This window comes from Durio zibethinus, chromosome 16, assembly GCF_047325235.1.
Source record: "Durio zibethinus cultivar Kanyao isolate XHJ-2024 chromosome 16, ASM4732523v1, whole genome shotgun sequence".
NCBI lineage: Eukaryota > Viridiplantae > Streptophyta > Magnoliopsida > Malvales > Malvaceae > Durio > Durio zibethinus.
Window position 1 is genome coordinate 21,446,014 of NC_143177.1, and position 13,139 is coordinate 21,459,152.

Sequence of the window (13,139 nt, forward strand, 5' to 3'; positions counted from 1 at the left end):
TGTATATTTATCATGTTAGACATGAGTTGTATCATAATAATTTTTGTACATTACACGCGTTAAATATGAAATAAACAAACTAAATACATGAATTCAGTAGTCTTATATTATGTTTGATATGTATTTAAAAAAAATGAAAAGATTACAAAAATGATTAATTATCTTTTTGATATAAGATGATTCAATCCTTTTAAAGTAAGAATTATTTTTAATCAATGAAATTAAATTTATATGTACTATTATACTCTTAAAAATTACATCAATAATTTAAATTATATAAATTTTAACCAATAAATAAATTATCTTATCATAATCCTTACACACATCAAATACAAAATAAAATGACATTATTTAATATAATTTTATTTATAATATCATTTTATTCTATCCTATTACAATCTTGTATATCAAACACATCCTAAAGTCTCTTAGCCTATCCATCTGCACAAATCTTGAAGATAAACCAATATATAAGAAGATATATTGAAGCAGCACTAAGCCATACAAACACAATAACTAGGAAACACATAACAAAGCTGGGATCAGCAATAGGCTAACATAAATTTAATGGAAGTTACCACACATCAAGTAATTCTTGCTCAGAAACTCGTATACCAAAGGCTTTGACCTACATTGATGATAATTCATAGCTGAACCACTGTTTTTTTTTTTTTCTTTCCTTTTATACAATATAAAGGGCATATCTGAACAACTGTTTAATGCACTGAGTTGCCTAGAAATTTGGCCTTGCAGGTTGGACACATATAACCAACTGAATCTGATTGTATTTCAGAATCAACAGCCTCCTGGTTGAACTCCGTTCCACACCACACAAACAGTTTTAAGCTGATGCTTGCCAGCCATATTTAACAAAACTTCTGATTCAAACTGATTCGAAGAACTGTAAGCACCACCTATATCTGGATTATTGACCAAATCCATCGGAACCTCTGGCAATGAGGGAGATACTTGTACACCCGCAAAGCTGAATTTTAGCCGCTCTATTTCATCCAACCTTAGTTCATCAAATCCTGCTATACTGTCATGCCTCTGATCAATGCTGCACAAACCATCTTCTCCCTGTTGTTACACATGGAGAACATAAACTAATTTCTTTTGTGAAATAATTTCAGCCAACAATTTCTCCTGCATGATCTAACATGCACAAGAAATCTACGACATTTAAACCTCCAATAGTGCCAGACTACAATGGACAAAAGATTTAGCATATAAGAAAAAACCATCACTAGGTTAAATTTTGTACTAAACAATAAAACAATTGATAACTCACATTGCACAACCTTATTTTGTGCACAAGGGGAAATTTAAAATAAACTAAGAAGTTTAAAACCTTATTTCCATTCTAGAGACATAAATATTTCTTTTGAGTTAAAAAAAGTAACATTTAGAAACTACTCAACCAACTGAAACTTTTGATGAACCAGATCAACCAACGTAAGCAACCAATAAGGAAAGCTTATCGCTGGCAACTATACAACCAGATTGAGGTAAATTGCATTGCAAAAGAAAAAGGTAAATCATAACCATCTACAAATGGAGAAATATAAGACTTCTTGTGAGCATCACAACAATCTCAGTGTTTACACCACATTGTATTGATAAAGCAACAAAAAAATAGAACAGTGGCTTTATACCTTATTTGAGATAGCATTTGATACTGATGTACCACTTAGTGGTTGCAATAGGGGCATTGATGATTCAGACACTTCGTCAGGAAGTACATTTTCCTCGGATGTTTGATGTATTGTATCAGGTGCAACATCTTTAGCTGGCCCAGAACTATTTCCAATACCAATAACTAACTCAGTTTTCTTATTATTCTCCGCTTCTTCAGGCTTTGGATGCTCCCTTGTGCCAGCACCATCTAAATTGACATTGTTCTCAACATCATAGATACCCTGATCAGCGGAGAGAACAAGTAAGTTGCTTTCAGAACCTCTTTGCTGCTCAATGCAAAACTTGTCGAGTTCTTTGGCATGAAATGTTAAACCATCTTTTCTGACTAAAGCTTCAGATATACTACCATTTTGCTCATCCATAGATGCGGAAATCGTAGCATCAAAAAGAGAATCCATATTCACAGCATTGCTACCTTCATCAATCTTCTTGGTCTTTTCATCAATGAACATAGGCTCACAGGTTTGTTGAAATAAATCTTGATTCACTGTTCTATTAGTTGTTTCATCCCCTGTTCCCGATTCACTTAAAGGGGAATCAGAATTCATTTCATGATCAGAAGTAGAAGCAGGAATTTCTGCATTCAATTTATCAAGACTTGGCCCATCATTGAGTTCATATCTAGGTACAGCAGTAGTAGTTTCAAGAATAGAATTCTGGGCAATTTCAATTAAAGCATCCATTTTGGAGATCCTCGAGGGCAACTCTTGCTTAGTTACAACCGCAGTTCTCCTTGGAAGAGTCAGTAAACCAGGTGAATCTTCAATTCCTCTCACAAAGTTCCTAACATGGATCCCTAAATGACCATTGTACCGACGCCGTTCATGAAATACCTTATGACAGAACTGACATTCAAATTTCCCATCTCTACGTATCACACCGTCTCCAACAGAAGAACCAAGTCTATACCTCCTTGTAGTCCTCTGATGAAATGATAAAAGGTGTTCTAAATATGCATCCTTCTCATCAAATGTCATATTGCATTTATGACATTCAAAAAGATCGTGTATTTGAACTTCAGTTATTAATACCCAGTAAGTAAACGTCCTTCTCATGTTCAGCAGACCGCCTCTGATAATCTCTTTCTGGATAGCACCTTCCTGCCATTGCATGACCATATTAAACAATGTTAAGAATTTATTTTTTCTTTCATGAGTAAAATCAATGTGAAGGCAAACTTCACTTACATTTTCAGAAGAAATTTGATGAACCTGCTGAGTAATGTCACCACCTTCATCCGTTGTCAAGGGTGCATCATGGAGTCCAAAATAGGATTGCATGTATGCAGAGACTTCCTTGCATGATATAAATTGCCGGCCACCAGGACTGAAAAAAAAAAAAAAAAAAAGAAAGATGATGCCTGGGAGAGAAATTGAAGTTTATTCATGATATGAATCTCTAATTAGTCATGAAAGTGTCGTCTGATAGCCCACAAAGTGTCGAAAATCAAGATTGTGTCTTTGATTAATTAAAATATAAACCCCAACAAAGAAAAATACCGTAAAATGTTGTTTTTCTTTCCATTCGATTCGCATTGTAACTATATTGGTATTAAAAAAAAAGAACAAGAAATCACCTCATATATCTGCGGCAATAAACCGAAGCGCGACCTTCCCTCCTCTTCAACCCCAACAAAAGCTTCCATCCTACAGGCAACACGTCGCCGAAAATACTAGCGTCAACAATTTTTCTCTTCCTTCTCCTGCTACACCACTGATCATGGCATCTTTAATCTCGAAATCTACCATGGTATCCCTCATCCCGTAACTTACCATCGTGTCCCTCGGGGAAGAAGGACGGGAAGTAAAGTCGAGGTGTTGGAATTCGGGGTGGGATTTGAGGGAGACTTTGAGGTACGAGATTATAGATCGGTTTTCTAGGGCTTCGAGATCGTGGAGAGGAGGGAAAGGAGGGGGTGGTTTGGGGGAAGAGAGGAGGCCGGGGAGACGGTGGCGGAGAGGGTGATGATGGGAGGAATGGTGGTTGTTTGGGGAAGGGCGGGAGAATATCTGGCGACGGGAGCCGGCGGATTCATTGAAGCTGGAACGGTCGATGGAAGGGATTAAAATATTGTCGGAGCGTTGAAGGTCGAAGGCGGTTGGGGAACAAAGGGAGAGGAAGAGGAGCTCTGATTGGGTTAGGGTAGTCAGTTCCACGAGAGGGAGAGAATCCATGGTTAGCGGCTGAGCCGCGGTGAGTGTAGCCATCGCTGTGGCTTGGTGCAAACAAGGGAAGAGGGTCAGAAATTTTCTTGACCCAACCTAAAAAATCTTAACGCTGCATAACAAAAATTTTGCCATTGGCAAAAAGAGCTAGTATTTGATACACAATTTGGTCAAAATAAAAAAGAAATCTTTTCTTGGAAATTACTCAAGTGGATAAAAAATATATATAAAATGTTTTATATTCATAAAAACAATTCATACTGCCACAAAATATAGAGGCATATCAAGTTTCCAGAAGACACTCCTGACTTCCTCAGTTTGGTGTTGGAGCCTCTTTCTTCCATTAATGGCAGTGGCAACTCTCTATAATACAAGGTAAGCATTTTTCTCCGCTTTCAAACGTTTCCCTCCAAACCCATCACTGCCCCAAGACAGGACCCGCGACGCACGCAATTCATTGTTCAATGCCAACAGTGAAACCCAAAACCCAAACTTGAGAAACAGGGCCATATTTGGCAGTTTCAGGTTCGTCATCTTTATGTTTTTGTAATCTATATGCTCTCTAAATATCTAAAAGATTTGAGATTTTAGGCTTCTCTTAATTGCTTTGTTATCAAGATTCCCGTGATCATTTCCCTCCACTGCTTGTTTTCGACTCGACTAAACATGCAAAGGTAATATTTTTCGGTGCCAAAACTATTTCATAATTCTTGATTCTTTTATACAGAGTTTTTTCTTTTTATGGCGACTATACATTGTAGAAACACCATGGTGACTTGGTCAGGTTTTCGACCTCGATTTATGTCAGGCTCTAATACAAACAAATTGCGGATATCTCAAGGGCGGTGAGATTCTCTCCATGAAGGTTTAAGAATTGGTTTCTTTGTATGTATGTTGTTCATGTTTTAGTTTTAGATACATGATATCATTTAAAAGGAAAATATTGAGGCATTTTTGGTTCTATGTTTCCTAAATGTACTGCAAGTTCTTTTAATAAATATTTTCATTTACCGGGTTAAATTTTTAATTTTTTAGTAGGTGCAGCTTTTGGCTTCCTGATTATGTGATCTTATCTGCTAAACATCAATCATGGTTTTTCCTTTAGAGCGACATTTTGATGTGTTGTGTTCTGTTATGCAGTGTTGGGACTGAGATAGGAGCATTAGGTTTTTCAAGTTCAAGCATGTTTTCTCAAAATTTGGCCCTTACGTTATTTAATTCACCTAAAAATCCATGTCAACACTTGGGAAGGCGTCTGATTGTGAAAGCTGCTCAGGTGAGTGTTTGCCTTTTACCTTACAATGATGGTTCTTGTGATAACAACTGTAGTTCTGTGATCTTTCTTCTTGCTGGTTCTTTTGCCCTGCTTTCTGGTATTTTGTTGCCAAACTGCATGCATATTTATTTCAGATAAAATTTGTTATTGCAGGATTATTATTCCATTCTTGGGGTGTCTAAAAATGCCAGCAAATCAGACATAAAAAGCGGTGAATACACTACCCTGATTATACTTGACTTCTATATTTGTACCTTATCCATCTATATTTCACTTGACATGGTTGCATACGATGGCTTTTTTTTTTTTTTTTTTCACAACTGACTTTTAGGTCTACGTATGTCATTCTTCCCCTAATATTTCTTTCCTGTTCCACCAGAGTCTTTGTGGAAGAATCTCACACTCTGTATTTATTTGTGCTCTACTCTGAATGCTCATCTACCATTCCTGACCTTGAAGACATTTTGTCTTGAAGAGTCACCATCCTTTTCTAGTAACTTTGTGGACAAATATTCTATGCATTGTGCAGTGACCGGAGTTGTCTATCCCTTCACCTTGTAAACCTTACTTCCATCATCCTCATTGAAAGATTATAGATCAATGGATCCAGTTAAGAAATCTCCCTTTTGCATTACTTTACCTCTCCTTAGGCTTTAATTTGGTGGCTGCCAAGAGTTTCATTGATTAGGAGTTCAATTCCTATTATGTTAACATTGGTTAGTTAGCTGTATTTACTGAAGTATATAGGAGTATCGCCTTTGTAATATTTCCTTCATCCATCATAGTCATGTAAATTAGGAGCTACAAATATATTGCCTTTGATTCATTCTTACTGACTATATCCTTTTCATGTTCAGCTTATTGAAAGCTTGCCAGGAGTTACCATCCTGATGTGAACAAGTAAGTTAAAGTACAAATTTTTGCATCTGTTCACATTTTACTGGTAGCAGCTGGACTATCAAAACTATCAAGTATCAATCCCATCCCTCTCCTGGGAAAAAGTCCATTTTATTATTTGTTTTTGTTAATGTATTGCTACAATGGGATCAAACCAAGACGTATTGGATTCTTTCTTTCACGGTGTCGGCTGTGTGCTTGTCCTTTCAGACACTAATGTGAGTACCGCATTCCATATTTGTTATATTTGAAAAATAAAAAAGGAAAAGAAAAGGAGAGAAAAGCTTAACATCCTTGTTACAGGTGTGCGGCCAAAGTTGTATTGGCCAATGGGTATGTATTGTTGTGGCAAAAAGCATAATAAAGTACAGATTCATTTAAACATGAATATAGATAACTGGGGCTTATTTCATTCTATGCTCTCATCAACTGCTAATTATTTTTGTTTGTTACTGCCATAGGCAGTCTGGTTGATTTGTTGCAGCATTTGCTGCTCCTTGGATGAATAAAAAGCTTTACTTGTCCAAAAAAGGAAAAAAAAGAGAATAGAGATAGCTAACATATCTCTTTCAATTTTAGTTTGTATTTTACTTTTACTAGGGATCCTACTAAAAATATTAGTTCTTTCGTGTTTGCCAATCAGTGCTCGAAGTCTCAAGATTGACTTGCCACCTTGAACCACAGTAATTTGCAAGAATCACTGATTTATTATGTCTATCACTTGCTAACTTGAGTACTTAACTAGTATATTGATGTGCTTTAGTGATTGCTAATCATGCTTTGATTAGATAACAAGAAGTGCCCATTGAAAATTGGGCATTATTATAGCAATTAGTAAGATTGTAGCTGTTAAACTGCAAGTCTGCAACTGTCCAAACTTAATCCCAAATTAAGGCAATGCTACGGAAACAGTATCCAACAAAAGGGAAGGAACAACTAGTAGTAAGCTTGTAAATGCTATATCCAGGACTGGCAGTCTTTGAAAATTACTGGTGATATTTTATTTGAGTCAGGATACATCCATTCATAGCATTTATAATTAAGTTATTTACATTTGGTATAATCGTTTTGTAGCTTTATTATATGTGCCATCTCTAATCATTATATGGACATGCTTGATCTGAAATATTATGTTTGTGGTCTATGCATCATTTCTTTATTTCAGTTTGAGGGGATGCATTGGAAATTCTTATCATCTACAGCTGCATTTCTCACATTTTGTTGCCCTTTCTAATCCTTCCATTAGCTAGAACATGTAGTTAAAATCCATACTTTTCACTATTTTATCCTGTTATATCTGTCTTTGTTTCTGTTTCCATACATTTTTGTCAGCATTGAGGCAGAGTTCTTTGTTATAATATGTTCAACATGACATTACTTAAATGACTACACTTCGTTTTTTAAAACATTTTCGCAATTTCTTAATTTTGTGCCAATATATATTGTGGGTTTAGGGAACCAGGAGCTGAACAAAAATTTAAGGAGATTAGTGAAGCTTATGAGGTATGAATCTGATTCCAAACATGGGCTATTAGTTATAATGCCTGGTTGAGCATAGGCTTTAATAACCATGGCAGTTGCTTCTTTAAGAGACTTCTACAATAAAGATGAAAAACACTATGATGCTGGTCTTATCAGATGATGAAAAACGTTCTATATATGACAGATATGGAGAAGATGGTCTTAATCTAATATAGGCATGGGGTAAGTTAATCCAATTGAAGAAAAAATCTGTGAAATTCGGTTGTTTTTCATTTCTGTCCTCCTTTATTTTAAACACATCACTCCTCTTACACAGTCAAATCTTTGCCATACTATTCTGATAGGGCTTTACCAATCCATTTGACCTATTTAGCTCATTATTCGACATGGACATTGGAAATAGAGGTGCCAGAAATATGGCTGCAGATGGTGAAGATCTAATTTACAATCTTGCCTTGACTTTCAAGGAAGCTGTCTTTGGGGTTGAAAAGGAGTTTGAAGTGTCCAGGCTTGACAGCTGTAACACCTGTGATGGCTCAGGTGCAAAGCCAGGGACAAGGGCATCTACATGTACCACATGCGGTGGGCAAGGGCAAGTTATATCATCGTCAAGGACTCCACTGGGTGTCTTCCAGTAGGTGATGACATGTTCTGCCTGCTGTGGAACTGGGGAAAAATTGACTCCTTGTACCACTGTGGTGGTCATGGCAGAGTAAGAAAATCAAAGAGGATTAGCCTGAAGATCCCTGCTGGGGTTGATTCCGGTAGTCGGTTGAGAGTCAGATCAGAGGGCAATGCCGGAAGCAGAGGGGGTGCCCCTGGTGATCTTTTTGTTGTCATCGAAGTGCTTCCAGATCCTGTACTGAAACGGGATGGTTCAAACATTCTCTATACATGCAAGATTTCTTATGTTGATGCAATCTTGGGGACAACAGTGAAGGTGCCAACTGTTGATGGATCAGCTGATCTTAAAATCCCCCCTGGTATCCAGCCTGGAACAACTTTGGTTATGGCAAAGAAAGGTGTGCCCTTGCTGAATAAAGGCAACATGAGGGGGGACCAATTAGTGAGAGTGCAGGTCGAAATCCCGAGAGAGCTGAGTAATGAAGAAAGGAGGCTTGTTGAAGAACTAGCCGACCTGAAGAAGACCAAGACTCTTAATGGTAGGAGATAGGGGGCATATTGCCATCAGCTATTTTCCTGGAATGCCTGCGGTTCTCATACAACAAGTTCTGCTGCAGCAATTGAAGTAGACTGTTGGATTTTTTGCTTCTTTTCTTATTTTTGTATAATACTTGCATCTTGTGTAGGAAAGAAGACTCTAAGAGAGGGACAATTTTGTTAGTGAATCATATAAATTGCAATTGTGCACTATGTTACCACTGCATTATTTTGAAAATTGTGTAAAATCTACATAAACAATCTTCTTATCCTCTATCAATCTTAGTTTGTTCTTGATCATTCAGTTCACATTCCTAGGATTGATCACTTGTCTCTTGGTTCCAAAATGTGTGACACACGAACGAAATCATTCTGCAAAGTAGAAAAATGCAAAATGGGGTGAGAGAGGCTCGAACTCTCGACCTCAGGATAACTCAGCAAGCTATGAGACCTACGCGCTAGCCAACTGCGCCACCACCCCGTTGGTGCCCATTGCAATCAAAATTAAATATAATAGATGAGACTAGAGATGAGGGATTCCAAACATGAGCAGGGGATGAATCGTGTATTTTTGGATAACATTACCAACTTTTTTGGATTCAGTTACATCCCATAATTTAAGAGCCAAAGCAGCTATCAGAAGCAGAGTTGCCACATTTGAGCTCTAGGACAGGATTCAGAAACGTTTTCTCTTTTAAAAACTTTGGATTCAATATTATTACTAATATGGAAAAGTTTTCCTTTTTTTTTTTTTTTTTTGAAATACAAAATTTAGAAATGGAAATCATGCAGTAGTTACAGTCGGAACATTAATAATAATTTCTCTAACCAAGGTTTCTTTTATCCACCGAACAAAGTATTATCCTGCAGAAAGAAAAGAAACGTTGAAGTACGAGTCATGCATCCATAACAAGCTGAGGTGAAAAATAGATATCGTGGTATGGATATTACTTTCTAACTGCTGTCGCTGCACGACGTTAATGGCTGATCTAGTTTGGGCTAATGGAGTTAGATAACCCACCAATGAGATTTAGAACTCAACTTTTACCACCCTAAACCATTTGACCAGCCTATATTTGATTATTTGGCCAACCACAATTAATGTTTTTGACAATTCCTTAGTCCAAGATCGATTGAGTAGGTAAGCTAAAACAAGAAGCGTAAGAGGGATGTCTACATTTTCCCAACCAAACTGGAGCACAAATTCACCTACCTGATGTATAGGTCAAGCCCCCCTGATTCCTGGTTATATAAACCCAACACCTGGCCTTGTTTTTCCTCACTCAAACCGTAAGAGAACACCTTTCCTCTATTAGACAAAAGAGCACTCTTGATTGATACGAAATCTGTTAAAAAATGGCCTCTTTCAGAAGCTTTATCTTGGCTTTCTTCATGGCTTTGTCATTCAACGTTGGTCTAGCGGCTCGTCACCTTCTTCAGTTGCCAACTTTGCCTCCAATGCCAACTTTGCCTGGAGCAACACTCCCACCATTGCCATCTTTCCCAAATCTCCCTCAGCCAACAATTCCCACATTGCCAACTACACTACCATCTCTGCCCAAGCCTGGCGCCCTGCCTCCACTTCCTACCATGCCCACCCTTCCAACCTTGCCTACTGCCCCAAAGGTCACTCTGCCTCCACTGCCTAGCATGCCCTCAATCCCCACAATCCCAACTACGATCCCATCCATCCCATTCTTCTCCCCACCACCTGCAAAAACCAGCCCTTGAAACATTCCTTTTAAGTTGCCTCGAATTGTTTGTTCCTTTATATAAAAAGACTATACCTTTATGTCTTTGTTTCATTTCATGATCTGCTTTATTAATTTGTTGTATGTGCAAATGGCTGATTGGCAGTTGCCCAATTGCCTATTTATTGGTGTAATTTGAGATATATTCCTATATCTGGACTCATATACATTATATTTCTTGTTTATCTCACATATTCTATGTCTCTTTTATTTTTCAAAATTTGAGATATGAGCTGATACTTAAATTTACAAACGACAGGAGAATAACATTATAACTTTATAAACATATATTCATGGATCAAAGAATAATTCTCACAACTCAATTCTATAAACAAAAAAAAAAAGGGTTTATTTATCAACATGCAAAAATGGTGCAGTGCTGCTGCTGTATCAGATTGAAGTCTGCATCGAATGCTGAAGTAGTTCTTGATTACAAAGGATATCAATGGATCCACCTTTCAATTTTCAAACATGCTGTAACATTCCTACCTTTATACTCGGTCGGAGAATGACCTGCCCCTTATATAGGCCACCAGAAACATTGAATTAATTTTCATTCCTGCTCACTAGCATAGAAATAATATAAAATTTTGTGATTTCTCGACCTTCAACGGAGCATAAGTCATTCTATATCTATAACTAGATTGATGCCCTCATTTCGTCCAGGGTTTCTTTTAAAACAAATATTTGCAAAATTTTTATTTAATTAATTTTAAAATGTGATTTTAAATTAAATCATATATTAAATAAAAATTATTCATTTAAATGATTTTACTTTTTATATATTTTATTATATGTATTGATGTTAATATAGTCATATTTTATCAATTATGAAAATTAATTATTTATAAATTAAATAATAAGAATGCTTTTGGAAGTTTAATTTATATGCATTTTTTAAAAAATATTTATATTTTATTATATATCTTAACATATATTTTTATTTATGGTATAAAAATATATTAAATTTTATGTTATCAAAATCTTTTAACAAAAAAAGCTTTCCTAAATAGTTTTTTTATCATTTAATTTATTTAATAAATTACTATATTTAATTTTTATTCTTACCCTTTCATTTAAAAAATAATTGATAAATTTAATTCATGTAAAAAATTAAATAAGCAAAAAAAAAAGGGATAGTAATTATTTAATTTGCTTTTGGATTTAATCAAATTAAAGGAGTCGTCTAATTCACTAGTGTTCCTTCATTCGAATCATGGGACGGATTCTCACGATTTCTTTTGCAATATCTATATATTCCCGACAATGTGATCCAAAGTTGAAATTCAACGTGAGGAATTAAAAAAAAACTTGGAGCCCTAAATATCTCATAGCTGTAAATTTGGTAGGATTTGACATAAAAAAAAATGATTTTCATCTAAATGGATGATGACATTGATGATACAACAGCAAATTGAAAATTAGGGATAATTTCTATATATTGTTATTGATGATTAGTGAATTTTATCTTATACCTACATAGGTTCTTGGGCAAAATAAGGAAATAAAGGTTGCATTGTGACTTGATTTAAAATCATTTCAAAGATTCAGAAAAAGAAAAACCATGGCCGCCAATCAATATCTATCTTGACCCTTACAAACATTGCTTTTGAAGATATGGGGAAGTTTACAAATCTGGCTTTTGCAATTCGGCGTGCATTTCCGTTTTCCTTTTGTATTTTAGAGAAGTAAGAACCCCAGAGCATTTGGGAAAACAATATAAAAATTGGACTATTAGCCCAAACAGGACTAACTATAAGCCGAAGCTTGGGGAAGTTAAGAAGTAAAGACCATGGCATGAGGCTTAGCTCAAAATGTAAAACTTTCTGCAAGCAATAGCCGTAGCTGTTTTTATAAATTGGGTTTGGTAGCCCAAATTACTAAGAGTCGTTAAGGTCTTTCTAGATGATACGAACAGCCCAAGGTTTGATTGGTTATTATATTTAGATTTGAAAACATAAAAATATATAAAAATAATTTGAAATAATAATTTACGAATTGGCATCGTTTCCAAAATACTAAACAAAATGTTATCATTATATTTCCTGAAACCCGATCTCGAACCCACTGGCAGCGACCTTTTTTGTGGTCCAAACTCCAAAGAAGTCGATTAGGGCAGCCAGTTGAGATAAAAGAAAAGAGTGCATGGGTTGGAATCAATCAACCCAAAGTCAGCTGACAGCGTGAAAGTTTGATCGAATAATTAATCTCTCAACTTGTTAATAAACTACCTTTTCGCTTCACTCTCTTGGAGACAAAGAAATCCAAACTTGACATTTAATTACTTCATCCAATTTCACTTTCCTAGAAAAGTGATTCGACGTGTTGGGAAAAAAGCTACAACTAAAATATATCTTGGTTTTGTCATGTTTCAGTAACGCGAGAAAAAAAATGGTTGCTGCCTTCCAGGTTCTTTCCGGTGTGTCTAACAAAAGAACAAAAACTATATGCCATTAGACATTGTATGACAAAATTTATGTTTATAGTTGGTCGGATCTCTTTGCTGAGTGCACACAGAAAGAAAACGAATATTAAAAATTCCCCCCCCCCCCCCCCCATTAGTTTAAAGTAAGATTAGCCAGCCTCAGATTTCCAATGCACCGCTCATGCAACCTCGATATTCTCCGTTGTTATTATTCTAATAAAGACCCGATCGACCTTCAAATATATACAGCCTGGAATCCTGGTTTCAAGTGTATAGGATGGTTG

At 36.0% G+C, this 13,139-nt stretch overlaps 1 protein-coding gene and 2 pseudogenes across 3 annotated transcripts; 2 read left to right on the forward strand and 1 right to left on the reverse strand.

Moving 5' to 3' along the window:
* Positions 1–463: 463 nt before the first annotated feature.
* On the reverse strand, positions 464–4,397 carry LOC111295292 (uncharacterized; annotated as a pseudogene). Its single transcript, XR_016328448.1, has 6 exons — positions 4,236–4,397; positions 3,556–3,959; positions 3,275–3,424; positions 2,886–3,024; positions 1,656–2,798; positions 464–1,080 (listed from the first exon to the last, which is right to left on the reverse strand). The product of XR_016328448.1 is annotated as an uncharacterized LOC111295292 (transcript).
* LOC111295310 (chaperone protein dnaJ A6, chloroplastic-like) lies at positions 3,916–8,953 on the forward strand (annotated as a pseudogene). The gene is made up of 8 exons (XR_016328684.1): positions 3,916–4,388; positions 4,591–4,708; positions 5,004–5,139; positions 5,293–5,350; positions 5,997–6,039; positions 7,491–7,539; positions 7,644–7,722; positions 7,861–8,953. The product of XR_016328684.1 is annotated as a chaperone protein dnaJ A6, chloroplastic-like (transcript).
* A 994-nt stretch (positions 8,954–9,947) lies between these two features.
* On the forward strand, positions 9,948–10,615 carry LOC111298364 (uncharacterized). The gene has a single exon (XM_089745377.1). The coding sequence runs from the start codon at positions 10,036–10,038 to the stop codon at positions 10,408–10,410; it is 375 nt and encodes a 124-aa protein (XP_089601503.1). The 5' UTR covers positions 9,948–10,035; the 3' UTR covers positions 10,411–10,615.
* Positions 10,616–13,139: the final 2,524 nt, after the last annotated feature.

Excerpts from the sequence above, each read along its gene's own strand:
- LOC111298364 (XM_089745377.1), top strand. The coding sequence starts at position 10,036 with ATGGCCTCTTTCAGAAGCTTTATCTTGGCTTTCTTCATGGCTTTGTCA.